This window comes from Mastomys coucha, unplaced genomic scaffold, assembly GCF_008632895.1.
Source record: "Mastomys coucha isolate ucsf_1 unplaced genomic scaffold, UCSF_Mcou_1 pScaffold21, whole genome shotgun sequence".
NCBI lineage: Eukaryota > Metazoa > Chordata > Mammalia > Rodentia > Muridae > Mastomys > Mastomys coucha.
Window position 1 is genome coordinate 19,268,693 of NW_022196904.1, and position 27,994 is coordinate 19,296,686.

Here is a 27,994-nt window from a genome sequence, read left to right on the forward strand (position 1 = left end):
AAAAAAAACCCAAAAAAACCAAAAAAAACAAAAAACAAAACAACCTCCCTATTCAAAACTAAAATGTGTGTAAACTGATGGGTTGGGTAAGGGGAGGGACACTGTGAATGGCTAGTTTTTCTCTACAAGCAGAGGAGCAGTGCCCAGAGTAGGGCCCTGCCCACCTCTCTACTTCTTTCTCCACAGGGTTACTTGTACTGCACTGGGAGGCCAACGGCTCTTCCTCCTGGGGATTCAATGCTTCTGTGGGCTCTGCCCGATGTGGATCAGGAGGTCCTGGCAGTTGCCCTGTCCCTCAGGAATGTGTGCCCCAGGATGGGGCTGCAGGTGCTGGGCTCTGCCGATGTCCTCAGGGCTGGGCTGGCCCTCACTGCCGCATGGCTCTATGTCCTGAGAACTGCAATGCCCACACTGGGGCAGGGATTTGTAACCAGGTACAGGTTGGGCAGGAGCTGCCGGGTAGGGTAGGAATGGTGTTCAGGGCTCCTCTGAGCTGCTTTCTGGTGTCCTCAGAGCCTAGGTGTGTGCATCTGTGCCGAGGGCTTTGGTGGCCCAGACTGTGCCACAAAGCTGGATGGTGGACAGTTGGTCTGGGAAACGCTCATGGACAGCCGCCTCTCAGCTGTGAGTTAAGGTCAACTGTTTGTCGCGTGGGCCATCTTCCACCTCTGTTCTTGGGACTACCATAAAACTGCCTACCTAGGCCTGGCACTTTGTCATGACCTTGGCCTGACCTCTGATCACCTCATTTCCACTCCAGGACACTGCTAGTCGCTTTCTTCACCGCCTGGGACATACTATGGTAGAGGGACCTGATGCCACTTTGTGGATGTTTGGGGGCTTGGGTCTGCCACAGGGCCTGCTGGGAAACCTGTACAGGTAAGGACTACAATAAAAAAAAAATTTCAGTTTACATCTTTCGTTTGCTCTTGCTCCCTGAATGATGGCTCTGAGAGTAATTATTTATTAATAAATGCCTTGGCAACAAGCTTTTGCTCATTGCCTGACTAGCTCGTAACTTATTTAATCCATTCAGATTATTCTGTGTGTTCATTGTCAGCTCTTTCAGACCTGACCTCCTGCTTCCTCAGCCTCTCCCCCAGCATCTTTCTCAACATCTCTCCTGTATCTCCTTTCCTTCCCTCACTTTTTCTCCGAATCTTCTCTTCCCACCAGTGTCCCACCTACTACTTCCTGCCTCAGCTTATTGGCCACTGGCTTTTTTATTTACAGATGATGGTTCTAAGAGATTCTCTGGGCAGAATACTCTAGAGAGATGAGATGCTTATGTAAGAGAAGCTTATTTTAGGGACTGTTGAGATATCTCTTACGCAGGTACTGCAGAACACCACTCAGGTGAGGGACATGCTAAGAGGATTGTCATAGGAAAATAACTAAAGGATTTTAGGACATCTCTAAAGATGTGGGGATGACTGCTTAATGAGACTGATTGTCTTAGTCAGGGTTTCTATTCCTACACAAATATCATGACCAAGAAGCAAGTTGGGGAGGAAAGGATTTATTCACCTTACACTTCCACATTGCTGTTCATTAGTAAAGGAAGTCAGGACTGGAGCTCAAGCAGGTCAGGAAGCAGGAACTGATGCAGAGGCCATGGAGAGATGTTCCTTACTGGCTTGCTTCCCCTGGCTTGCTCAGCCTGCTCTCTTATAGAACCCAAGACTTCCAGCCCAGGGATGGCACCACCCACAAAGGGCCCTACCCCCATGATCACTAATTGAGAAAATGCCCACAGCCGGATCTCATGGAGACACTTCCCCAACTGAAGCTCCTTTCTCTGTGATAACTCCAACCTGTGTCCAGTTGACACACAAAACCAACCAGTACACTGTTATTTTGTATTTTGGCTCCAGGTATTCAGTCAGTGAGCGCAGGTGGACACAGATGTTGGCAGGAGCTGAGGATGGGGGCCCAGGCCCATCACCCCGCTCCTTCCATGCAGCTGCCTATGTGCCTGCTGGCCGTGGTGCCATGTACCTGCTGGGGGGCCTCACATCTGGGGGTGTCACCCGTGACTTCTGGGTCCTTAACCTCACTACCCTGCAGTGGAGACAGGAGAAGGTGAGCAAGTGCCTCCATCCTAGCCCTGTTCCTCACAACAGATCCAATAGATGTCCATTGCAGTTCCTTTGAGTTTCATCACTAGAGGAATCTGTCCTCAGGGCACCTATGACCTCTTGGTGTATTTTAACTATAGAAAGCTTTCCTAGAATCCCCCAGTGAGTGGCTTGGGGTGTGGCTCAGTGGTAGAGCCCCTGCCTAGAATCCCCCAGTCAAGGGCTGCGGGTGTGGCTCAGTGGTAGAGCCCCTGCCTAGAATCCCCTAGTGAGGAGTTAAGTGGCTCAGTGTTAGTTCCCTTACTTAGCTTAGGTCCTGGTGTCAGTACCCAGGACCACAGTAGGATAGGGAATTATAAAGTTGAATTTGATTGGTCAACGTAGGTTATACATTTGTAGCTATAAGCTGATCCCTGGACAAGGGCATGTGACACTCTCATTGGCCTGGATGGGATGTAGTCCCACCCAGCAACAGAGCGAACAGAGAGGAATAAGGACTTCGGATGTTCCTGAATAAGCAGGGGTGCAATAGACAGAACCTAACTGGGCCTAAGCAGCTATGGAACTCTCAACTCCTTAGCTGGGGCTGATCTTACCTATGTCCATAAAGCGAGTCTTCCTCTGCCCTCTTGGGTGACACTAGCTCTCCATCTTACAGGCCCCTCAGAACATAGAGCTGCCGGCGGTCGCTGGTCACACCCTTACTGCCCGTCGAGGCCTATCTCTGCTCTTGGTGGGTGGCTACTCCCCTGAAAATGGCTTCAACCAGCAGTTGTTGGAGTACCAGCTAGCAACCGGCACCTGGGTGTCTGGAGTCCAGAGTGGGACACCCCCGACAGGTGAGGCTGCAGTTGCAGGCTGTCTGGACTTTGCTTAACCTTCCTGTCTCCTCCCACATTCTGGTCACTGCCCACTGTACTTTAAAAAAAATCTCCTCGTTGTTGCCTGACTGCAGCTAGCTTTCCAGAGAAGCTTTCTGCTCCCTCTCTTAGTGTAGCTGCCATTTCCTTCCCCAGCTTCTAAGATCCCCACCTGTCAGGGGCTCTTTGTTCTCTTCTGTCCTCTCCTCTGTGTCTCTCCTACATGCCTTGAGCACCACCTGTCAGACATTTCTGTCTCTCTCCTGGCTGCTCTGTCACACCTTCCCAGCCATTGGCTGTCCTCTCTGTGGTTGTCTTCAAGACCCTAAGGAATGGGGAGAAATGAGGGGCTCCCCACACCTCTGGCCACAGAACCTTTTGGTCATTAAAGAAGAGGAGCCCAGGAAGTGAGGGGACACTGCTGGCCATCAGCCCTTCCTTCTGCCCCTCTAGGTCTCTATGGTCATTCTGCAGTCTACCATGAAGCCACCGACTCCCTCTATGTGTTTGGGGGTTTCCGCTTCCATGTGGAGCTGGCAGCACCTTCTCCGGAACTCTACTCCCTGCACTGTCCTGACCGCACCTGGAGCTTGCTGGCACCTTCTCAGGGCGCAAAGGTTAGGACAGCTGGCTGTAGCCAAGGAAGGGGGGTTCCCCAAGGACTGGCTCCACCCACCCAGATTCCTGTCCCCTCTCTCCTCCTTTCTGTAAATGAGCTGTGAAAAATGCCAATTGTTTCTTTTTCCATCCCTGGTTTGGAGAAAAGAATTCTTGGCAAGGAAATCAGAGGCATGGTTTCTGCCCCCCACACCACCCTGACAGGTCCCCTCCCCTTCCTGAGCCCCCCATCTATGCTTTCTTGTAACTCTGGCCTTTTAAGGCCAAGGACACAGTGTGGGAGAGCAGGGATCTGCCTATGCTGATAGGGACAGTTGCATGTGATGTACACACACATCCCCAAGCCCCTCTGAGGGAGAGGGGTGCAGAAGAGACCAAGTTTCCAGGGAGTGGATGGTTCTGTGGGCTGCCCTGCAAGACCCAAGAGTTCCCCTCCCGAACTGAGTGAGGAGGGGATGAGTTGGGTGAGGCTGGGATGGAAGTTTATGGGTGGCAGGTGGGTTGGGCAGAAGTGTGTAGGACCCAAGGTGGGGTCTGATGCTTAGGCTTTCCCTGCGTCTGTCTCCCAACAGCCCCGGCCCCGGCTTTTCCATGCCTCAGCTCTGCTTGGAGACACCATGGTGGTTCTTGGCGGGCGTTCAGACCCTGATGAGTTCAGCAGTGATGTCCTGCTCTACCAGGTCAACTGCAACACCTGGCTCCTGCCTGACCTCACCCGTGAGTCCCTATCCCCAGAAGGCGGACATCCATCTGCAGCCCTGTCTCTGGGGACCCTGACCCTCATTAAAAGTCACTCAGCTCTCTTAGGACCCATCAGCAAAATTCCTTCCCTCTCCATATAACTAGAGACCATGGAGTTTCTTTCTCTTTTCTTTGGTTTTTCAAGACAGTTTTTCTTGAAGGTCAACTTGAAGGAGGCATGTCTGTCCTTCCACGTGTGGGTCCTGGGAATTGACTCAGTTTGTCACACTCAGTGGCAAATGACGACTCTCTGAGCTGTCTCATAGCCCCTTTCATTGTTTCTTAGAATGGTTTGTTTTTATTTATTTATTGCTTTGTTATTTTGAGATATAGTATCATTATGTCAGCTTAGCTTGCTTGGAACTCACTCTGTAGACCAGGCTGGCTTTGAACTCACAGAGATCCACCTGCCTCTGAATCCTCAGTGCTGGGATTAAAGGCCTTTGCCACCACAGAAAATGTGTTTTTATTCTAGTTATAAAAGTAATAGTAATCATTGTATATAATTTATAAAATAGGAAGAAAAACGAAACATCTGTAGTAAAAACCACTTTTGAAAGTGGGAAGTGTCCAGGTTTTCTGCCAGGCTAGAGATGGGCTTAGAGAGTTGGAGAGGTAGCTCAGTAGTTAAGAATAATTTCTGTATACTCATGAAGACTAGAGTTTAGATCCCAGCATGAGCACAACAAGTCAAGTGTCCCACATATGTGTGGAACCCCAGCTCTGAGGCAGGCAGAGACAGGAGCTTGTAGCTTGTTGGTGTCTGGCCCAGCTAAGAAAACTCAAATTCCAAGTTCATGGAGAGACCTTGCCTCAAAGGAATAGGTAGAGTGGGTTAAAGGATGGATGACAACTGATGGAGATGTGTACTCACACGTATGCATGAGTGCGTGTGCACTCGCACACATACACACACACACTTTTTTTTTTTCTTTGAGACAGGGTTTCTCTGTGTAGTCCTGGCTGTCCTGGAACTCACTTTGTAGACCAGGCTGGCCTTGAACTCAGAAATCTGCCACCACTGCCTGGCCAACTCACATGTACACCTTAAATGATCTTTTTAAAAATTGGAAGTTTGAGGCAGAGGCAGGTGAGTGAGTTCCAGGACAGCCAGGGCCATACAGAGAAACCCTGTCTAGAAAAACAAAACAAAACAAAAAAACCAAAACAAAAACCAAAACAAACAAAAAAAAATGGAAGTTCTAGAATCTCACTTGTATTTTAAATATACGGAAATATAGAATGTACTATAGAATAAATTTGCTTTTATGACGCTCAAAAGAAACTCCAGAAACCAACAAGTAAAACTCAGTGCTACTTATTTCCTGACCATTATATCCTCAGTACCAGAACGCAGTGATTGTCATTACTGGAAGAATATAAGAGGGGAGCCTAGATAGCTTAGACCTGGAAAGCATTTTGTAATAAGCAAATTTTTGACAGAGAGAAATAGGGCATATGGCCATTTTTCTTTTTCAGTGCTTCTGAGACACTCAGGCCTTGCACATACCACATAGCCACTGGGAGGGCAAGTGCTCTGTCTAAGCCATGTCTTTCAACACTTCATTTGTGGATTCTAGGCCAGCACTCTACCCGTAGCCCTGAAATCTTCACAACCTCTACTGCTCCTTGTAAGCCTGGCCTTGTCCTCTTCTGCCTTCCTCTTCCCCCAGAGGACTAGAGGAGCATAGAACTGTGCTGTGTGCCACTTACAACTCTTCCTGCCAACATAGGCGCAACACAGCCCCGATCTCCCACATCTTATCTCCTCGCCTTGTAAATGCTCCATCACTGAGCCACACCCCCAGCTCATCACTGGGGGATTCTAGGCAGGAGCCCTACCACTGAGCCACGCCCCCAGCTCATCACTGGGGGATTCTAGGCAGGAGCCCTACCACTGAGCCACGCCCCCAGCCCCTCATTGAGGGATTCTAGGCAGGAGCCCTACCACTGAGCCACGCCCCCAGCCCCTCATTGAGGGATTCTAGGCAGGGGCTCTACCACTGAGCCACGCCCCCAGCCCCTCATTGAGGGATTCTAGGCAGGGGCCCTACCACTGAGCCACACCCCAGTCCCTTACTTGAGGATTCTAGGCAGTGATCTATTGGCCTCTCATGGGTAGATTTGCTATAGGGGTTCTACTACTGAGCAAGGGCCTCAGCCCTCACTGGTGAATGTCTATGTGAGCTGTACTGCTAAGCCATGACCTCAGGCCCTGTGTAGCCTTTTCACTTCCTCGAGCACTGAGTGACTGTTGATGTATCTAGGACCTGTGCTCTGTGTGTTTTCTCTTTTCCTTTTCCATTTCTCCTTCACTCTCCCCAATTCCCTTTTACTCTGACTCAAACTTTTTAACATTCATTCTGTCTTGGATTAAAAATAAATATTAATTTATGTAATATGAAATTAATTTTTAAAAAATTAAAAGCCAAGTGTGCGTAGCCAGGGGGCAGCACCCTGGCTTCAGTTCCTAGCAACGCATTCACACACACACACACGTAACTAATTTTCTTAAATCCTATTTTTGCGGGGGGGGGTGGGCGCAGGGTTTCGAGACAGGGTTTCTCTATGTAGCCCTGGCTGTCCTGGAACTCACTCTGTAGACAAGGCTGGCCTCAAACTCAGACATCCGCCTGCCTCTGCCTCCCAAGTGCTGGGATTAAAGGCATGTGCCACTACTGCCTGGCTTAAATCCTATTTTTAATGATGCTTCTTAAATGCCTTAACCTCCCACCAGAGGTAGTGGGAAAAAAAAGGATACGGGGTGGTGGGAGTGGGAAGTGGACCTGATCAGAAATGGTTCGTTGGACCAACTCCTGTCTGTGCTGTCAGGAAATCAGCAGTTCAGCTCTCAGGTCAGCAGCAGCAGCTCCATCCACTCACAAGCACTTCATGGATACACCAGCAGTCCAGTTCTGTAGAGTCAGGATAGCAAACGTGAATCAGTAGTGGTGGTACGACCTAACAGAGGCAGCCAGGCCTCAGCCTTAGCACAAGTCAGCAGGATGGACCTGGAGGGACACCAGGAGAAGTTCTGGGCTTCTCTCAGGGAAGTGAAGACCAGCGAAGGTGCAAGAACCACAGGTGTTGCACAGCTAGCTCTAAAAGCCAGCCAAGCTCAGTCCCCATCACTATTGGGTGAGTCCTATTTATACCCTCCAAACATCACGTGTCCTCCATGGGTCTTACCTTTAGTGCAAGACTCTATCGCAGCTGACATCATTCTGCCAATTAGCCCAAGTCTTTAGAAGCAGAAGTGGAAGGAAACTGCAACACACTACCAGAAGTTTTTTGGTGTGTTTCTCTGTATGGAGTTCCAACAAATGGAGCTCCACTATGCAATGTAAGGTGGACCGATACATGTGGTCATTAGTGAAGAATCCTTCATCACATGTCCTTTCACGTGCTTGCTGTAGCAGAACATCCTCTCTCCTGTGTCTGCTTCAGTGAAATGTGCCTTCATGAGTCTGCCTTAGCCTTTCCACTACCTTAGCCTGTGTCCACTTCAGGAAAACACTCCTTCACGTGTTTGCCCCAGCAAAACACCATCCAGCACAACTGACGCTCCAAAGAACCCTTAAGTCTCCACTTCACACACATACAAATAAATTTTTATTCTGGTGGCATTTAGAGCTTTTACTGCCTTTACGCAGCTTTTAGTGCTGTGTGACCACCACCTCCATCCAGTTCCAGAATCTTTGTCTCTGCTCTTTTCATTTCCTTGTGACTTATTTGTTATTCAGGGTGTTACAGGTGGAGCCCAAGGTGCAGCCTGTGAGTGTTAGGTCAGCGCTCTGTCAGTCAGCCACATGCCCAGCCCACTTCTTCCTCTTCCTCTTCTTCTCCTTTTCCTCCTCCTCCTTCTAACCTGTTTAGACATGTTTATTCTATTTTACATATTTGAGTGTTTGTCTGTGTATATGTGTGTGCACATGTGCCCACAGAGGTCAAAAGGAGGCATTCACATCCCCTAGACTTGGAGTTATCGATAGTTGTGGCTGCTAGAAACCAAACCCCAATCCTCTCCAAGAGCAACAAATGTTCTTAACCACTGAGTCATCTCTCCAGCCCCCACCTCTCTTCCTGTTCTTTTTTCTGTTTGTCTGCATTTCGGTCCCTATCTTTGCTGTCTGATTCTCCTGTCTGTCTGTCTCTTCTTTCTTTATCTGCCCCCTTTTACTCTGTCCTCTCTGGATGTCCCTGACCAATCTTTCAGTAGGTCTCTTCTTTTTGCTTCTTGCTTTCTACCTCTCAGAACCCCCTATCTTTCTTCAGGACCAGCCTTTGTGGGGTCCCCAATGGAGGAGTCTGTGGCCCATGCAGTGGCAGCAGTGGGTAGCCGCCTGTACATCTCTGGAGGATTTGGGGGTGTAGCCTTGGGCCGCCTGCTGGCATTGACCCTGCCCCCCGACCCCTGCCGTCTGCTGCCTTCACCTGAAGCTTGTAACCAGTCTGGGGCCTGCACCTGGTGCCATGGTGCTTGCTTGTCTGGGGACCAGGCCCACAGGTAACCATAGTGACTGACAGTCCATGGCACAATACACACTGCTGTCCTCTGAGGGATTTAGGAAGTGAGCTGGGCTTGGGAGAGCGGTCTTGAAGTTCGACTGCCAGGTTCTGCTTCACACATGGGGAAGAGAATGATCATCAGAAGTAGAGATGGTTGGGAATACTCCAGTCTGAGCCCTGCTTGTACCTCAATGTCTCCCCTTTTGGAGGAACTGGGTTGGGACTTGCTTCTACATGTATAGTATAGTTTAGACCAGCACAGATTGAGAGTGGTGCAGTGTCCAGGGTATTTGAAATCTCATCTGTATGGGAAGACCCTGAGACCAGAAGGGCAGGTGGGATCAGCTCAGAAACGGCCTTCAGTACTGGCTGGGACCAGGCTCTGAGCAAGTCTGCTGCCTCCTCAACTGCAGGAGCGCAGACACCTCTGAAAACCAAGTCATCCCTTGGTTAACTCATTCGTCTGCCCCAGTGCCATGATGGAACCTACTTAGGGGTTGTTTGTCCCATGGTAGGCAGCAGAGCATGCCATCATGCATCCTGCAGTGTGGTTAACGGATTTGATTATGGGATGCTGACCCCCACCACACACACACACACACACACACACACACACACACACACACACGGGCCTGTGTGTCATAGCAGGAATATCCACTGTTTTTCTAAAATCTGGAAAATGCTAAAAAAAAATCCATGCATTTCCAAGGAATTACAGACCTATACTGTGGATTAGGGGGTTTTGGCGGGGGGGGGGGGGGGGGGGGGGGGGGGGGGAGATGGAAGTTGGAGACCTGAGCAGAGAGATTCTTAGAGTGCATGTTGGGGGCAGAGTGGCAAGAGGAGGTGGCACAGAGAGTCCTTGGCCTCTGGCTGTGTGAGAAGAATACTGTTTTGGGAAGGATAGTGGGGAAGAGGAAACAGTTGGCGATACCTCAGGCTCAATGGCCGGAGGACATGAATCACAAAGGGATGGGGCTAACCAGGATCCTGAGGTACAGTCTGGGGACGTGGTGTAGGGTTCTGTAGGACCATGTACAAGAGACAAAGCATACATCCTAGATGCAAGTGAGTAAGCTAACCTCATGTCCTCTAGGTTGGGTTGTGGGGTGCCCCCTTGCTCCCCAATGCCTCGCTCACCTGAGGAATGTCGGAGGCTGCGGACCTGCAGTGAGTGCCTGGCCCGCCATCCTCGGACCCTGCAGCCTGGAGATGGAGAGGTGAGTGGTGGGTAGAGGGACAGGGATACTGGTCTCCACTATGGTTTACTGCCTCGCCCATCCCTGCATCTCAGGAACAATGGAACTTGTCATCTCTGGTGGTTGGGTAGGAAGAAGGGATGCTGAGCTCCACAGAGCCCACCAGCTCCATCTTCCTCCACCAGGCATCCATTCCCCGTTGTAAGTGGTGCACCAACTGCCCAGAGGGTGCCTGCATTGGGCGCAATGGGTCCTGCACCTCAGAGAATGACTGTCGAATCAACCAGCGAGAGGTCTTCTGGGCTGGGAACTGCTCGGAGGCCGCGTGTGGAGCTGCTGACTGTGAGCAGTGTACACGGGAGGGCAAGTGCATGTGGACACGGCAATTCAAGAGGACCGGTGAGCCTCATGTTTTGCTCTCTAAGGGGTTAGAGGCCTGGGCACCTGCATATCAGAGGAAAGCCAGGGACTAGACACTGAGTCTGAGCTGGCAGTGCTAAGACTTAAACCCGTGGGTCTGGAGAAGAAGGGCCGGCATCTAGACTCCTCTGAAGGAGGAGAGTCTGAGAAGCAGACTGGCTACTGACCCTGGCCCCTCCCCCCGGCCCCCCAACAGGGGAGACTCGCCGAATCCTGTCAGTGCAGCCCACCTACGACTGGACTTGCTTCAGCCATTCTCTGCTGAATGTGTCTCCTATGCCGGTGGAATCCTCACCTCCACTGCCCTGCCCCACGCCCTGCCACCTCCTGCCCAACTGCACATCCTGCTTGGCCTCCAAGGGCGCAGATGGGGGCTGGCAGCACTGTGTGTGGAGCAGCAGCCTGCAGCAGGTAATGGCCGCGTCCTGCTGCCCAGCCCAGTGTCCTTTGCTGCCTTCCTTTCCCAGCTCCGGCCTGTCATCCTCTCTCCTCCCTCTTGTCCTCTTTTCCTTCCCTTGTCTTTCATGCCTCCTGCTGTTATGGTCACAACTCTGTACTCCTAGGATGTCAGGATCTTTTTCAAGGCCCAGTGAGACACTGCCAGGGAGGGCTGGGAAGGACCTTCACACATGGTGGGCCAGGACCTTGATTGTCTGGGGGTTGGAGTTATGACTGGTTGCGGTGGATATACTTGACAGAAGCAGGTGGCTAGGACCTAACTGCCTACCACGTTGTCCACTTCTGGAAGGTCCAAAATGTGTCCACCTAACATAATTTAGTTGTCCCAGTGGCAGACAAAAGCATTTGCCTTGGCCTGCCCCTGTGGAAGGCCAGTTAGATCCACCCTCCACTGTCATGTCTAGCAAGGAATGTCTGATTCCCCCTGATACCCATTCCTTGTGCATAGACTGATAGCCAGGACCCAGTAGCAGTATGCCAGCTCACCAAACCACTAGGGCCTGACTGGGTCAGCTATCCCCTCACCCTTCACCCAGTGGACCACAGTGCAGGGTAGGGGACCCATGCCATTGGGACTTCCATTCTAAAAGTGACATTACAGAGAACCCAGCAGTGCTTCCTGCATGTCCCCCATAGAGGACTGCCAGCTTTTACAGCTAAAAGCTTTACCTAGGAGCGGTGCATTGGCTTATGCACCTTGTAATTGAACTCTCAGGCCCCAGGCCTAAGAAAATAGCCCACTCAGTAAAGCAGCTGCCTGTGAAGCAGGAAGACCTGAATTTCACCCCCTGATAAAAATATCCAGGTGCGTAGGACTCACTTGTAACCCCAGTGCTAAGGAGGTAGACACTGGCAGGGCCCTGGAACTCCATGGCTAGTCTAGTCTACTCAGTGACTTCCAGGCCAGTGAGAGACTGACTGACTCAAAGACAAGGTGGACAGCGCCTGAGGTCATTCACTGACCTCCACATGTACTTGTGCACTCAAAAACTCAGCTGGGTTTGGATCTAGCATGGTGCTGGGATCCACACTTGAGTCCTGTGCAAGAGCAGTGTGTGCCTCACCTCTAAGCCCACTCTCTAGCCCTGCTATCATTACAATGTAGGAAAATGATACCGCAGAATGCTGTCGCATGCCTTGTAACTCTAGGGTTTGTGTGGCTGAGGCAGGAAGGCCTCAAGTTCCAGGACAGCCTGGATACATAGAGTCCCTGCTGGGGTGTTGGGGCAGGCAGGGAGAAAGCAGATGTTCTCATGGCCAGGGCACAAAAGCACTGGACTCCTTGGCAGGGCTCTGCTCCCTGGGCTCTGCTCCCAGCCAGCCCAGCTCTTGCAGACTCAGAACTCTGGCCACAGCCATGAGGGTTTCTATTTCAAGACTGCATAATTGCTTTATTCTTCCTAATTGCCCTTGGGCAGCCAGCCCAGATTAATTATACTCCTCTTATATTTCACACAAGGCCAAACACTGAATAAAATGCTCTTATACCCCATGGTATGTTCCCAAGGGCCCAGACCTCATTCTGTACTCAGTTTGAGTCCCAACCAGAGAGTGATAGCTTGTGAATTGTAGGCTGGCTTCCCACCAGGACACCTCCATCACCTGGCTGGGTTGGAGGTAGCCTGTTTATCCCAAAGCCAGCCCTAAGCTTGTTATAAGAAGTTGTGGCTTGTGGGCTGGAGGGATGGCTCACAGCTGTCTGTAAATCGGGGGTTCAGCACCCTCATATAGACATACATGTAGGTAAAATACAAAACCATAAAATAAAAATAAATATATTATTTTTAAAAAGAAGAGACTTTGCATCGATGTGATAGGACTTATGAGGCATGGGAGTTTCTTTTAATCTTTAAAATGTATTTTTATTATATATATACATATATACATATATGTGTGTATGTGTGTATATATATATGTATGTATGTGGTTTTTTTTCTCTTTTTTTTTTGTTTGTTTTTTTGTTTTTTTGAGACAGGGTTTCTCTGTGTAGCCCTGGCTGACCTGGAACTCACTCTGTAGACCAGACTGGCCTTGAACTCAGAGAGATCTGCCTGCCTCTGCCTCCCAAGTGCTGGGATTAAAGGTGTGCACCACCACTGCCAGCACTTTTTTAAATATGATCTTCCTCTGTAGCTCAGGCTAGCCTGCAACTCATATAACCGAGGCTGATCTTGACTACTTTTCTTCTTCCTCCTTCTCTTCCTCTTCCCTCCTCCTCTTCTTCCATCTTCTTCCTCTTCTTTCTCCTCCTTCTCCTTCGTTACATATACTTATTTATTCATTTGGGAGGGGATGCGTGTGTTTAGAGGTCAGAAGACAACTTGTAGGAGTGAGTTCAATTTTTCCCCTATATGGGTCCCAGGGATCAAACTCATGCCATCAAGTTTAGCAACACGTGCATTTACCCTTCGAGCTGTTTACCTGCCCTGGTCTGGGGCCTCTTGTTTCTCCTGTTTCTGCCTCCAAAGTACTGGGATTGCCCAGTTCTCTTTGGGTCACAAGTAGAAAGTTCAGTAGGGCTTCCTAGGGGCTGAACATTGAGCCCTGGAAGCTTCCATGTCTGTGTCTCACCCTCCTTGGGACGCGACTGATACCTGATGCCTGCCTGTTCTGTTCCTGCTCTCTCTGTATCTCCATCTGTTCACCATTTCATTCCAGTGTCCTCTTAGGCCAGAGCTCCACAAAACCCTAGTCCATTGTTCTTAAATACCAGGCCTCATATAGCCCAGGCTGCCCTATATAGCTAAGGGTAGCCTTGAACTCTTGATCCTCCATCCTCTGTCTTCTGGGATTGCAAGCATGGGCTACTGTGCTGCATTCATCCAATTCTAGTCTTGATGTCTGGTTGCAAAGGTTTATGATAGTCCCGTTTGTGCCTTGAGCTAGCTAGAACCAGGGAGGGTGGGGCCTGGGAGAAAAGGGTGCAGTCTAAATGTTTAACTTTCTTTCCCCCTTTCTCTCTCTTGGTTTCCCTGGACAGTGTCTGAGCCCTTCCTACTTGCCCTTGCGATGTATGGCTGGAGGCTGTGGGCGGCTGCTTAGGGGGCCAGAGAGCTGCTCGCTGGGCTGTGCTCAGGCTTCCCAGTGTGCCCTGTGCCTGCGACGACCCCACTGTGGCTGGTGTGCCTGGGGGGGCCAGGATGGGGGTGGCCACTGCATGGAAGGTGGTCTCAGTGGTCCCCGAGACGGTAAGAGAGGTTCCATGGGCTGGGCAGGTAGTTGGCCAGGGGCACAGAGAACAAAAATGGGGGGCGGTTCTGAGGTGGTGGGAAGGGTCCAGGTGTCTGGGACAGTGATGGATTGATCTCCCGGGTAAAGCCCTGTGTCCTCTGGGGTCAGGGCTAACATGTGGACGTCCTGGGGCCTCCTGGGCCTTCCTGTCCTGCCCTCCTGAGGACGAGTGTGCAAACGGGCACCATGACTGCAATGAGACCCAGAACTGCCACGACCAGCCCCACGGCTATGAGTGCAGCTGCAAGACAGGCTACACCATGGACAAGTGAGGCTCGAGAGGGCTGGGCAGAGACAGGGCAGGAGTTACAGGGGCAGTGAAGATGGGGTGACACAAATCACGTGGAAGGAAACAGCCCAGGCTCATGGGTGGGGGAGCTGATCTGTGAGACAGGAGGACAGTTGGCTGACCCAGTGTTCAGGGGACAAAATAGCTAGAGAAGCCAGGGAAGAATGAGTCTCTAGAAGAGCATAGTGGGGACAGGGATGGGCAGGCTCCAGGCAAGCCGCCTACTGAAAGAGGGTGGGACTGTGGGTGAAGGCTGGGCCCCTGCCCTCATCACTGCTTGTCCCTGCAGTGTGACTGGTGTCTGCCGCCCTGTGTGTGCCCAGGGCTGTGTGAATGGCTCCTGTGTGGAGCCTGATCATTGCCGCTGTCACTTTGGCTTTGTTGGCCGTAACTGCTCCACAGAGTGTCGCTGCAACCGCCACAGTGAGTGTGCCGGTGTGGGAGCACGGGATCACTGCCTGCTGTGCCGGAACCACACCAAGGTATGGGACCTGCCACCTAGCCCCTCAGGCCCTGGCCGAGCCTGAGCCCCCTCAGTCTGCTTAGAAGTGGCTTTTTATTGTTTGTTTTGTTTTGTTTTGTTTTTAAAATATATTTTGGTGGTACTGGGAATGGAACCCAGAGTGTTTGACACACTAGGCAAGTGCCGTACCACTGAGTCATACCCCAGCCCTTGGGCTAAGGCATCTTAAGGTTAACTCCCAGTCCCGAGAAGCCATGGGCAGGGCAGGGTGGAAGAACCCTATTCTGGGGAGATGTGAAAAGACTTTGGGGGCTGTGTGGTAGGGGACACAATAGCTGGAGAGCCTGGGTATGTGGAAGGCCTCGTTACTCAGGACTGAAGGGCTGGGGCAAGGGTGTGAAGGTAGGGGCTACATCGCAGCCCAGTTGGGAGGACCAGAGCAGCTGCCTGGCCCTTGTGTCCCCTGCCCCATGTTTCCCCAGCCCTTTTGATGGCACTATCCTTTGTTATCAGGGTAGCCACTGTGAGCAGTGTCTCCCACTGTTTGTGGGCTCAGCTTTGGGCGGTGGGACCTGCCGGCCCTGCCATGCCTTCTGTAGAGGGAACAGCCATGTGTGCGTCTCCAGGAAAGAGCTGGAAATGGCCAGAAAGGAGCCAGAGAAGTACTCACTGGATCCAGAGGAGGTAAGGGAATGAAGTTTGCACTCATGAGTCTGAGGAGGAGGCTGGGCCTGGACCCTTGTGTCTGAGGGAAGAGGGTGGGTTCTCGACTCCTGTGTCTGAGAATAAGGCTGGGCCTGAGGGAGGAAGCCTCCCTGGGCCTGAACCTTTATCTCTGAGGGAGGATACAGGGCCTGGACCCCTGTATCTGAAGGGAGAGATGGGACCTGGACCCCTGTGTCTGAGGGAGGAAGCTAAGGCCTAGACTCCTGTATCTGAGGGAGGAGGCTGGGGCCCGGACCCCTGTGTCTGAGAAGAAGGCTGGGCCTGATAGAAGAGGCTGGGCCCTGGACCCCTATGTCTGAGGGAGGAAGACTGGGCCTGGACCCTTGTGTCTGAGGGAGGAGGCTGGGTCTGGACCCTGTATCTGAGGGAGGAAGCTCGGCCCTAGACCCCTATGTCTGAGGGAGGAGAGCTGCCCATGTCTCTCTATGCCCTTGTTGGCCAGATTGAAACCTGGGTGGCAGAAGGTCCTAGTGAAGATGAAGCTGTGTGTGTGAACTGCCAGAACAACAGCTATGGGGACCGATGCGAGAGCTGCCTCCATGGCTACTTCCTCTTGGACGGGAAATGCACCAAGTAAGAGGAAGGAGCCTGGCCCTCACCCTTCTCACCAGGAGTGACCCTGGGAACTAGACCTCCTTTGCCTGGCCCTCCATTGTCAGAAGCTAATGAAGTTTAAGAAAGCTGGAGGCCAAGCGGTGGGTGAGGAACATGGGTGGGACCTAGTTGAGAGGCCCTCACATCAGAGGTCGGCGACAAGGGCTGCAGAAAGACTTGGAGGGAGACTTGGTTCCTGAGTTCACAGAAGGCTGCTGAGGAAGGAGGCCGCAAGATCACCCCCATCTTATGCCTGCCCTTCTGAAACTTCAGGAAACTGGAGACAGTCCAAGCAGACTGTTACTCAAGGACCATGGGGCAGTGGCTTGACCTCTGAGAGTCCGGAGGTCAGGACATTCACCCCACTGTCTTCCATTCTCAGGTGCCAGTGTAATGGCCATGCTGACACCTGTAACGAGCAGGACGGAACAGGATGCCCATGTCAGAACAACACAGAGACAGGCACTTGCCAGGGCAGCTCTCCCAGTGACCGCAGAGACTGCTACAAGTACCAGGTGTGTCTGGAAAGCCAGCTCCTGGGCTCGCTGCCACAGGAGCAAAGGGCGGAGCTGGGATGAGGGGATGTAGGACTAAGATTGGGGCTGTGAACCTGGTTTGGGGTGGAGATCATCTTGTATACTTGCTGAACCCCGGGTAGTGGCCCAGAGTTCAGATGTAGGACCTCATGGGCTCTGTGACAATCACAGATTGCAGGCTGTAAGTGCCGGAAACTCTCAGAGGAGCTTAGGGGAAAAGCAAATGTTTTGACTCTGAAAACAGGTCTGACTGGGTACAGTGGAATATGCCAGCTATTCCAGGGGCTGAGGAGGACCCTGAGTTCAAGGCTAGCTTGGGCAATAGAGGGATACAGTTTAAAAAACAGTAGTCTGAAGATGTGGCTCAGCTGCTGGAGTGCTTGCCTGGTGTGCGCACATAGCCCTGGCTTTCTCTCCTGCACTGCAGAAGCCAAGTGTGGTGGCATCTATGTGACCCCAGCATTTGGGAGGCAGAGGCAGAAGGATCAGAAGCTACATAGAGATTGTGATCCAACCTGTGCTAAATGAGATTCTATCTCAATACAGCAGCAACAGGGCCAACAGGAACCTGTGTGCTCTGGGGCCTGCCTGTAGGAATGGCTGCATCCAAGAAGTCAGTGATGTCAGAAATGTCACTGTGACTCAACTCTCCCCGTGCCAGCTTTGCTACTGGGGAGGTTTTTGTCCCATGTGCCTTTCCCCACCAGGTGAAATCTGGCTTCTCATTAATTCTAAACTTAGATTTAAATCCCCCTTGCCAGCCACATCTGTGGCTCCAGCTGTGATCCTAGTTCTTTTTTTTTTTTCCCCGAGACAGGGTTTCTCTGTGTAGCCCTAACTGTCCTGGAACTCACTCTGTAGACCAGGATGGCCTCAAACTCAGAAATCTGCCTGCCTCTACTTCCCAAGTGCTGGGATTAAAGGCATGCGCCACCACCGCCTGGCAGTGATCCTAATTCTTAGGAGGCTGAGGCAGGAGGATTCTGTCAGTACTAGGCCTGCATGGTACAAGACTTAATTTAATGAAACCTAACACAAACCCAAATCCCCCTTAGGCCCATTTCTCATTTCTGAAGCAGAGGGGCTGGCTGACTGCTCTGCCCCACTCCCCCCACCCAGCCGCTTTCTCCAGGCCCAGGGAACAGCTTCCTGTCTCATGGAAGTCTTCTCTTTTCCAGGAACATGGGATTTGTCAGTAGAGGTATAGCTCCACCCAGACCAGCCTCCCATCCTAGACCAGAAGTTTTGCTTTACTGGTGTATGACTGAAAGGCCTACTGGGGACGCTGGGGAGACAGCTCAGTCAGTAAAGTGTCCACTACACAAGCTCTAAGACCTAAGTTTATTGCCGGGCATGGTGGCACACACCTTTAGTCCCAACATTTGGGAGGCAGAGGCAGAGGCAGGTGGATCTCTTTGAGATGGTGGCCAGCCAGAGATACAAAGTCTTAAGAAGACCCAAGTTTGGGCAGTGGTGGCGCACGCCCTTAATTCCGGCACTTGGGAGGCAGAGGCAGGTGGATTTCTGAGTTCAAGGCTAGTCTGGTCTACAGAGTGAGTTCAGCTATACAGAGAAACCCTGTCTTAAAAAAAAAAAAAAAAAAAAAAAAAAAAAAAAAAAAAAAAAAGAAGACCCAAGTTTGGATCTTCATATTCACTTGCATATACATGTGCACACACAAAAAATGTGCTCACACATAAACTACACACAGGCACACATACACACATGCATGCATACATACATACAAAGCCCATTGAGGGCCTGAAAGCATGCCTCTATGGTATAAGAATACCTGCCCCAAATCCCCCAGTGAGGGGCTGGGTTGTGGCTCAGTGGTAGAGCTGTAAATCCCCTTATATTAGGATTACCAATGCCTGTTATTGTGCCCAGCAAAAACAAAACAAAACACCCTCAATGCTGTCAGACGCAGCCATTGGCCTTTGCCACAGTGGGCTGGCGGTCAGTGCAGACCTCCTCCAATCCCTCTGTTGGCTGTTGGTTCTAATAATTATAGCAGTAATAAGGAGCCATGTGGTAACCACCATGACTAAGTGATAGATATGGTGACCATGACTGAGGAAGGCCACTGTAAAAAGGTGACACTTTGCGCTGAAGCGACAGTGTCAGGCAAGTGGACCTGTGGAGCCATCTAGGCAGAAAGGATCCGCTGCTATAGAGGCCCAAGAAGAAGCCAGGTGGGCAGGAAATGCTGGCCAAACTCTGAGCACAGGCTGTGAATATGACTTCAGTTCTCTGAGCAAGCCTGGCTTCCTGTCAGTTCAGAGGTTCAGTGAGGTCAGGTCACTGGCAGAGGGCCACATGTAGCTAGTAAGGACACACAGCCAGAATTCTATAGATGCCTCATGGCTGAGAGCCCCACGCTGGGGTGCAGGTAGGGTGTGCTGGAGCACAGTGTCATGGCTGTTTAGTATTGAGGGTTGCAGCACTGAGCTCAGCCCTGATGGCCCACTCTCCTCCTGACCTATCACAGTGTGCTAAGTGCCGGGAGTCGTTCCACGGGAGCCCTCTAGGTGGCCAGCAGTGTTACCGACTCATCTCTGTGGAACAAGAATGCTGCCTGGACCCCACTTCCCAGACCAACTGCTTCCATGAGCCGAAGCGCCGGGCCCTGGGTCCTGGCCGCACCGTGCTGTTTGGCGTCCAACCCAAGTTCACCAATGTGGACATTCGCCTGACACTAGACGTGACCTTCGGTGCTGTGGACCTCTATGTCTCCACCTCCTATGACACTTTTGTGGTCCGGGTGGCCCCTGACACTGGTGTCCACACTGTGCATATCCAGCCACCTCCCCCTCCCCCACCTCCCCCACCTCCTGCTGATGGTGTACCTCGGGTGGCCGCGGACCTAGGAGGATTGGGAGCCGGAAGTGGAGCGGGTTCTCCAGTGGAACCGCGAGTCCGGGAGGTGTGGCCACGAGGCCTGATTACCTACGTGACAGTGACGGAACCCTCAGCAGTGCTGGTGGTCCGCAGTGTGCGGGACAGGCTGGTGATCACCTACCCCCATGAACACCACGCCCTCAAATCGAGCCGATTCTACCTGCTGCTGCTGGGTGTGGGAGATCCCAACGGGCCTGGTGCCAACGGCTCGGCAGACTCACAGGGCCTGCTTTTCTTCCGGCAAGATCAGGCCCACATCGACCTGTTCGTCTTCTTCTCTGTCTTCTTTTCTTGCTTCTTCCTCTTCCTCTCACTTTGTGTGCTCCTCTGGAAGGCCAAGCAGGCTCTTGACCAGCGGCAAGAGCAGCGCCGGCACCTGCAGGAGATGACCAAGATGGCCAGCCGTCCTTTTGCCAAGGTCACTGTCTGCTTCCCTCCAGATCCTGCAGGCCCAGCACCTGCATGGAAGCCAGCAGGGCTCCCACCTCCTGCTTTCCGCCGCTCTGAGCCTTTCCTAGCACCCCTATTGCTGACAGGAGCTGGGGGCCCCTGGGGACCCATGGGAGGTGGGTGCTGCCCACCAGCCCTCCCTGCCACCACAGCTGGCCTACGAGCTGGGCCTATCACCCTTGAACCCACAGAAGATGGCATGGCTGGTGTGGCCACTCTGCTGCTCCAGCTACCTGGAGGGCCTCATGCTCCCAATGGGGCCTGTCTTGGGTCAGCCCTTGTCACTCTGCGTCATAGGCTGCATGAGTACTGTGGGGGTAGTGGGGGTGCCGGAGGCAGTGGACACGGGGGTAGTGGAGGCCGGAAGGGACTGCTGAGCCAGGACAATCTCACAAGCATGTCCCTTTGACCTGTCAAGGGTCCTCTTCCACAGCTACCATGTTGCCTGATGGGGCCACTCTGGACTAGAGATCCCCTGGACAGTCCTCAGAAACCCCTGGCTCCCTTTCCCCGGGGTTCCCCCTTTGTTCTGCATTTACAACTATTTATTGCACTGCTACTTTGTGCCTAGCACAGTTGTAGGTACAGAGCAAAGCAGGAGGTGAGAAGCCGTTCCCTCATCTGGTAGGACTTGAGTTCTTGTGGAAGGAGACACGTGCACAAACACATACACACAGTGTGACATTGAGGTAAAGCCGGTGAAGCATTTGGAGTAACTGGGCTGAGAAAGGTGACAGACTGAGGGAAGACCTTTGGGAAACAAATTCAAGATCTGAGGGGACTGTAAGGCTGAGGGGCCTGAGGCTGGAAGTGGTTTGTTTTATTACAAGAACCAGAAGCCTTGCCACTGCAACCCAGATCAGGTGTAGGATGAGCTGGGTTTTACTCTCAGGACAGTGGGAAGCAGTTGGACAGTTCTGTGGTGGTAAATGAGGAGCCTCCGCTCTGGGGAGAAGAGTGGGCTGGTGGGCACAGAAGAGGCTGCAGGTGGGTAACTGTGCAGGATGAAGGCGAATGGCAGGATGTGACCGTGGTGCAGATGTTGAGGTAAGGAAGAGGACATACCCAGAATGGCCACTTTATGTCCTGGGCCATGGGTAGACAGTGAGGGGACAGGCTGGGGCTTGTGGGCTTGATCCAGGTGTAATTGCGGGCTCATACAGCAAGCGCTTTGAGTAGTCACCAGGAGGGATCTAGTGCCCTGCGGTGAGTTTAGCACTGGCAAAGGCAGGCAGCTACTGAGGGGACAGGACAGCGCAGCCACCCATTGTAGGAGCAGTGAGCTGCTTCTGGGTTGGACCAGGGCCACCAGCTGAACCTGGAGATGTAGACTTATTTCAAGGGAGCTTCAGAGGCAAGTCCTTTGCCTGAGATGCCTCACATCCTGCCCTGGCAGGTGGGAGGTGGAACACCCTGGAGGGGCCATCATTTGGCTCTTTGTCTTGAGGCTTTGGGACTCTCCTCAGAGGCCAACCCCCACCTGGATCTCCTTTTTGGACTTAGGAGCTCTCTCCCCACCCGACCACGACCCCCCAGTCCTAGGCAACTGCCTGAGCTTGGGACTCTTGCTTTCTCAAGACTCCAACTTCTAGCCACTGTTTTGGTCCTGGGGTGGGGGTTGGACCCAACCTCTTCCCCTTGTTAGGGTTACCCCAGTCTGATGTGATCCTGCTAATGTGTGCATGTCAGCAGGGGTTACATCTCTATGACAGGAGGGTAACTGAGGCAAAGAATAAAGTGTGGGGAAGACTTGGGCGTCTTGACTTCGTCTGTGTGCAGGGGAGGGAGGGATGGGCTCTGGGTGAGTGGTACATGTGTCTTTGTCCTGTTCCCACCTCCACGCCATGCATCCTGAGCCTGGCTCTGCCCCCTTTTGGCAATGGTAGGGTGCTACAACAGGATCTCTTATTCCCCAGAAGAGAGAGGCAGGAGGGGATATCTTTGACCCTTTCTTTGTCCCTGCCACAGTTTGGCTCAGGAAGAATCAGACAGTCTGTGTCCCAGGGATTGTCATTAGACAAGAACCCCCTCCCTGGCACCGAACACAGAAACCATTGTTTTAACCCGGAGGAATTGAGCACGGAGAACTGGCAGTGCAGCTGAGGGCAGCAGCTGCAGGACCATGGCACCATGGCGCCTGGGTGTGGATGAGCATCCTCTGAAGCCAAAAAAAGCTGAAAAAGCATCATGCTTAACATCATATCCCTCAGCCCTGGAATGCCAAAACGATGCCTGGATGCAAGGGGAGATGCCAACCTGAGATTGCTGACCTCCGCCTCATCTTAGCATGGGGCTTTTGCTACAGATGCTCAACAATGCACTTTCTCTGTATGCTTGGCCCCAACACAAGCCACTTGCTTCAGCGCAGGGCCGTGTGGCTCATGAGTGACATAGTACTTTTAGGCGGTACTCTGGGCCCACATGAGTTTGGCTTTATAAGCTGATGGTGGCCTCTGCCTAGGAGATGTGAGTATAAACTTGGCTTTAAAAAATTGTGTGTGTATGTATGTATGCAGGTATGTATGCAGGTATGTATGCATGCACGCACATGGGTGGAGGTGCCCTAAAAGTCCAGGAGAGGGCGTCAGATCCTCTCTAACTAGAGTTACAGGCAGTTGTGAGCTACCATGTGGATTCTGTGAACCAAACTGCTGCTTCCCAAGAGCAGCCAGAGCTCTTAATCACTGAGCCATCCCTTATTATAGTTTGTTTGTTTTACATATTAAGAATTGCTATGCTCATAGGTGAAAACAGGCTTGGAAAGGTTTATAAATTCACTAAGATAATACAGAAACAGCAAGGTAAAGACTGGATCCCAGGAATTCTGAGACCCAAGCATGTTCCAGTTAGTTCGTTATGCAGTAAATGTCACCAGGCGAAGTCAACGAGTTGAGCTGAGAAGGTGGTAATGAACTTCAGTGTGATGAGCTAGCTTGAGGGACTACCCTTGGGGGCTTTTTCCCAAAGGTCCATCTTGTCAGAGGCTGATGGGAGAATCCAACTCCCTTTGGGCACTCCACATACGTGGTATGTTCAGGCACATCACCTGTACACATGAAATTAAAATTCTTTTTTACAGTGTCTATAGATACTGAGCAGGGGAGAGCATTGTTTGAAGAGTTTAAATCTTTTTAATATAAGTTTTATTTGAGGCTGGAGTCTCAATATGCAGCCCAAGCTGCCCTCATACTATGCAGCCTGAGCTCTTAAACCTCCTGCCCCAGCATCTGGAGTGCAGGGATTGCAGCAGGCTTGGGCATCTATCCTGAGACTGTCTAGTTTGGCTTATTTTCAGGATGTGGGCAGTACTTAGATAGACCATCTGCAGCCTCGGGGCTAATAGTTCTATTTTGTGAGGCCCTTCCAGGAAATCATCTACACGGCTAGCCCTAGCAAACCTATCTTGTCTGATACTCCTAGCCGCCTTTCATGCACCCCACGCCCCTCAGCAAACCTCCCATTGCACCCAGAGTCCTTCCCTGCGACAATAAAAACTTGTAGGTGGGGTTGGTTTTCAGGTTTTTATTGTGGGTGTATTTTTTTGGCAGTGGGACGGGGCAGTGGGACAGGCTTTCCAAGGAATGGCCTCCCAGGGAGGCCAGGCAGGACCAAGGACTCAAAAGAGGATGTCCTTATTCTCGGATCTTCAGTTCCCGCGCCATCTGGCAGAGGGCGCAGGGCAGGCAAAAGGTGAGGGCAGCCCAGTCGTGCCCGACGGAGCCCTGGAGGGTGGGAAAGAGAGATCGAGAAAGGTCAGGAGTTTTGCTCTGGGGTGCCAGGTGGCAGGCCCAGTCTCAGTCCCTGCAGTTCCCAGTCTCAATCCATGTGGTCCGGGATTGGCGCGTACCTGGATGTGGTAGCGCTCCCGCATGCCGGTGCGCAGAGAATGCAGTCCTCCGGGCAGGTAGGGCGCACAGCAGCACTCTCCAAAGTCGTCGGAGATGCGGCAGGCAAGGCACAGCGGAGCGAAAGTGCCACACAGACCTGGACAGGGCAGAACGGTCAGGTCCCGGGGCGCGCTGTGCTTGCCCCCGGGGAGGGCACGCACGGTGGCATGGAGGGGATGAGGGCCCGGGCAGACAGTTATAGAGAAGGAAACGAAGATTCAAAGCAATCAGGCTCGGGGTGGGGTGGCTTAGTGGCTGGAGAGGGAGTGGGGTCACCGTGAGGAGGGTGAGGGTTGGATGATGGGATCCCAGGCAGAGTGAAGATTGCAGGAATGTGGGGTGAGCTTCCTTCCCTCCCCATCTCTCCCGGACACTCACAGACGGGCATGTCGTTGCAACAGTCGGTGAGGCCCGTGTGCCAATCGCTGAGCTGTGTCTGATAGCAGGTGTTGGCGCACTGAGGCTGGCTAGTCACTGGATATGACATGGCTGTGGAGGTAAGAGAAAGGGCATCAAGAGGCATCCGGGCAGAGCCTTCTGAGCCGCACCACCCTTGCCGCCCTTCCTTCTGCCGGGCAGTTTGGGCAGGCCACCTGGCCGCCCACTGGAGGAAACATCGCTGTACCTCCCCATTCCTATCTGTCACATTTGGTCATCAACACCCCTAGCCTGTCTCTGCTGCTGTTGCCAACTACACATCTGGTTGAACCACAGTTGAGAGGGAAAGTGGGCACCACAGCTGGGCAGAGCCTGGACTTGGCTACACATACCACCACCTCCTCCTCCACGACTGGGCTCCAACATTTCCTGGGGCCTCTGGGGTAAAAGCAGGTGCCATTTGTTTTCGAAGCCAGGGTGCCCAGGGGAGGGAGGCAGCCAGGGTTCTGGCACCCAGAAGGTTGCTGGTGCATTCAGTGACCCCACCTTTGCCTTTCACGTGGTCGTGCATCTCAAACTGCATCTCGTTGGCCCTGAGGAGGTGGCTGCTGTGTGAACGGCTGCAGGGGATGGCTACGGCAACAGCAATGTAGTCTGTCCAAGGGATGCTGGATACTGGGCAGGGGAGGGCAAGGGACTAGGGCGCTGGGGGATATGGACTCTCAGGGGGAAGGGAGCTGAAGAGAAAGAGGCCAAGTTAGCCTGTTGGCTGGAATGGGTAAGTGGGCGAACTACTCGCCCATCATTTTAACAGCTGCCCGACAGACCCCAGAGGACCCTTCTTGGAGCAGAGGCAGAGTTGGAGAGAGACAAGGATAGCAAAGGCAGCCAGGTGTGGCAGAGACAGATGGGAAAGAACTCTGAGCCGGGTGCCCACAGAGACACTGCTAGAGCCATCCACAAGTGTAGAACATGTTGTCACCTCTACAAGCTGATTTTACAGAGGGCTATAGGCTCAGAGACAAAATGCCTGATGGACCAATGCCTGATGGACCAGTCCAAACAGGATCGAAGACTGGGTGCTGGGCCCCAGAATTTCTAAATCCAACTCTGTACTAGTCAGGTTGGAAAGGCAAGGCTGGGAGGATGAAACCCTGAGAAAGAGTCAGATGATCCTAGACACCAACAGATGTCAGTCAGAGACAAGAAGGGAGACAGCTGTGAGCCAGGTAGGCAGAGAACTGAGTGAGGTGCCTGCCAGAGAGCAGGGACTTAGGGAAGAGAAGGTGCTCCTACCTGCAGATCCACGTGAGGGGATGGAGATAGAGGTTCTTGGTGACGGCAGACACTAAGTTCTCAGTGTGAGGCCAGGAGCTGCTTATATGGGCCAGGCCACACAGCTCTGGGCGGGGCTCTGACAGAGATGCCAAGGGAGCCTAGCCGGTCTGCCTGACCCTCTTCCCTTCCGCCTGGATTTTCCATCCTCCCTCTCCTCTCTGTTCCCCACACCCCACTTCCCCTCTTGTCTCATCTCTCAGGACTGAAGACCTGGGGCAGAGGTAGAAACAAGAGTGGGAAGAGATAGAAACAGAGTCAGGGATGGAGAATGTACAGGGAGAAGGAGATTGGGGAGGAGGGAGTGGGATCCCAGGGCAGGGGAGATGGATGATGGGAAAGTGGAGATGGAGAGGATGGAGACAGGTAGACACAGATGTTGAGAGACAGAATTGTAAGATCTGGAGAGGCAGGAGAGAGTGAAGGGTTAGGGAGGAATGCCTGGTGTCTTATACAGAGTGGGGAGCAGGTTTCTCCTTTAATGTTCCTTCTCATCTTGCTGAGAGATTTTTGTGACATTGTCAGGGAAGGAGAGACACTATTTTGTTCAAAGCACAGAGACATGGGGTCAATGGAGGACAGTAGTGTGTTTTAGGGAGTGATTCATGTGAGGACCAAAGTAAATATTGCACCTCATCTCTGCTTCAAATGGGAAGGGAGGGGGCTGGGGACTGACAAGAAACCTGGGGGTGTGTCTGGCCCCAGTTAACACCTGAGTGCTATGGGAACAGAGAGGAGGAGGTCTGGAATGTGAATCTGAGGGAGGAGGCATGGGGCCTAGACTCCTGGGTCTGAAGGGGGAAAGCTGAGACTGGAGTCTGAGGGAGGAGGCTGGGGTCTGGAATCTGGGTCTAAGGGAAGAGTCTGGATCCCTGAACTGAGGGAGGAGTGCTAGGGCTGGGACCCATGAGTTTGAGGGAGAAGGGTTGAGCCTGGACCTCTTAATCTAAAAGAGGGTCTAGACCCCGGTGACCCTAGTTTAGGCTGTGTGTTCCTAGAGAGCTAGGTCCAAAATTCCCAATGTAATTCTTTAGGGATTAAGGGACTGGGTCTTGGGTACTTGATTCACCAAAGTTTCCCCCCAACAGGCCTGACAGGGTTGTAGGTGACTCAGTAAGGAAGCGGCATTAGGGTTGGGTGGGGTTCCTACCATGGGTGTCACCCCCCAAATATAGGAGGTGCCAGAAAACCGGGGTGTCACCTCCAGAAGAGGTTGTGTCACCATGCCACAGTGTGTGGGTAGGAGGGGGCAACAAATGGATCACCGGCCAGCCTGTGATCCAACGGCCTGTGACCACAGCTTTCTCTACATACCCAAAACTCAAGGGCCTGAACCTCTGTCTCCTGGCACCACCCAGATGGCTGACTGGCTTTGGCCCCAGACTCATGGCAGCAAGCATCATTTTGCTTGCGCATGTCTGTCTTTTGGGGTGTCGCCTACGTATGCGGGCGGCATTGCCCACTTCAGTTCTGAGTCCCCAGCTATCTATCTTTATCTCCCCAGCTGTAAATTAATTAGTCCTGTCTTTCCTCCTCCCTCCCTCCATCTTTCCTCCCCACCCCCCTTTTTTTGGTTTGTTTTTGAGACAGGCTCTCACGTATCCAAGGCTGGTCTCCAACTCACTGTGTAGCTGAGGATGAACTAGAACATCTTGTCTTCATCTCCAAGTATTGAGATCATACAAACAGAGCTATAGAACCTGGCGCTGGGGATCCAACCCAGGGCCTTGTCTATGCAAGGCAGGCATTCAGCCAACTGAGCAACATCTCCAACTAGCTTCCTTCCTCCTGCCTTTTTATTATTATTTTTTATTTTGAGGCTGGGTTTTACTCTGTATGTAGCTAGGCTGGCTTCAAACTTAGGGTGATCCTCCTGCCTCAGCCACCCGAGTTCTTGGATTGCAAGCATGAGCCGTCATACCCCTTGTTCCTTTCCTCATCTTTGCAAGCCCATTTTGGCAAAGTGTGTGTATGTGTCCTCATCTCTTGGTCTCTCTCCTCCCAGACCTGGGTCTCCTCATCCTGAGGTCTCTGTCTCATATCACTGGTTCTCTTCCTATCTCTGCCCTTATCCAGGCCTGCTCTCTAAGACATGGCCCCTTCCCCATACCACTCCAGAAAATGGACTACATATGATCAGTCATATCTCAGGACCATGGGCTCCTCAGATGACTCCCTGAGTCGTCCTTAGGTTTACTGATGTAGCCTGGGGGCCCTCCCCATTAGATACAGCCACGGATGTAGATGAAGAAACTGAGGCTGGACAGTTGTGAGGTGGCTTGAAGTGGGGGAGGGGAAAGAGAGCCGAGAATGGAAGAGA

General features: G+C 52.3%; 2 protein-coding genes across 4 annotated transcripts in view; one reads left to right on the forward strand and one right to left on the reverse strand.

The window, feature by feature from the left end:
- Megf8 (multiple EGF like domains 8) overlaps nt 1-21,829 on the forward strand; it is a 49,781-nt gene extending 27,952 nt beyond the window's left edge. The window contains exons 24-41 of the mRNA XM_031385761.1: nt 187-434; nt 514-624; nt 761-879; nt 1,875-2,082; nt 2,737-2,917; nt 3,392-3,555; nt 4,129-4,273; nt 8,573-8,804; nt 9,903-10,026; nt 10,191-10,404; nt 10,622-10,836; nt 13,865-14,072; nt 14,224-14,383; nt 14,694-14,886; nt 15,381-15,551; nt 16,036-16,166; nt 16,570-16,702; nt 19,215-21,829. Coding sequence (XP_031241621.1) covers nt 187-434; nt 514-624; nt 761-879; nt 1,875-2,082; nt 2,737-2,917; nt 3,392-3,555; nt 4,129-4,273; nt 8,573-8,804; nt 9,903-10,026; nt 10,191-10,404; nt 10,622-10,836; nt 13,865-14,072; nt 14,224-14,383; nt 14,694-14,886; nt 15,381-15,551; nt 16,036-16,166; nt 16,570-16,702; nt 19,215-20,483 — 4,226 coding nt within the window. The 3' untranslated portion in view covers nt 20,484-21,829. The remainder of the gene's footprint in view (nt 1-186; nt 435-513; nt 625-760; nt 880-1,874; nt 2,083-2,736; nt 2,918-3,391; nt 3,556-4,128; nt 4,274-8,572; nt 8,805-9,902; nt 10,027-10,190; nt 10,405-10,621; nt 10,837-13,864; nt 14,073-14,223; nt 14,384-14,693; nt 14,887-15,380; nt 15,552-16,035; nt 16,167-16,569; nt 16,703-19,214) is intronic.
- Nucleotides 21,830-23,581: 1,752 nt separating this feature from the next.
- Cnfn (cornifelin) lies at nt 23,582-25,753 on the reverse strand. Of its 3 annotated transcripts, none has more exons than XM_031384226.1 (5): nt 25,636-25,753; nt 24,886-25,076; nt 24,340-24,450; nt 23,922-24,058; nt 23,582-23,796 (listed from the first exon to the last, which is right to left on the reverse strand). In XM_031384226.1, the coding sequence occupies exons 2-5, from the start codon at nt 24,920-24,922 to the stop codon at nt 23,707-23,709; spliced, it is 375 nt and encodes a 124-aa protein (XP_031240086.1). In that variant the 5' UTR covers nt 24,923-25,076; nt 25,636-25,753; the 3' UTR covers nt 23,582-23,706. The 3 variants fall into 3 exon arrangements, with proteins under 3 accessions (XP_031240086.1, XP_031240087.1, XP_031240088.1); XM_031384227.1 differs by having other exon boundaries at nt 24,886-24,972; nt 25,636-25,703; XM_031384228.1 differs by lacking the exon at nt 24,886-25,076 and having other exon boundaries at nt 25,636-25,749.
- Nucleotides 25,754-27,994: the final 2,241 nt, after the last annotated feature.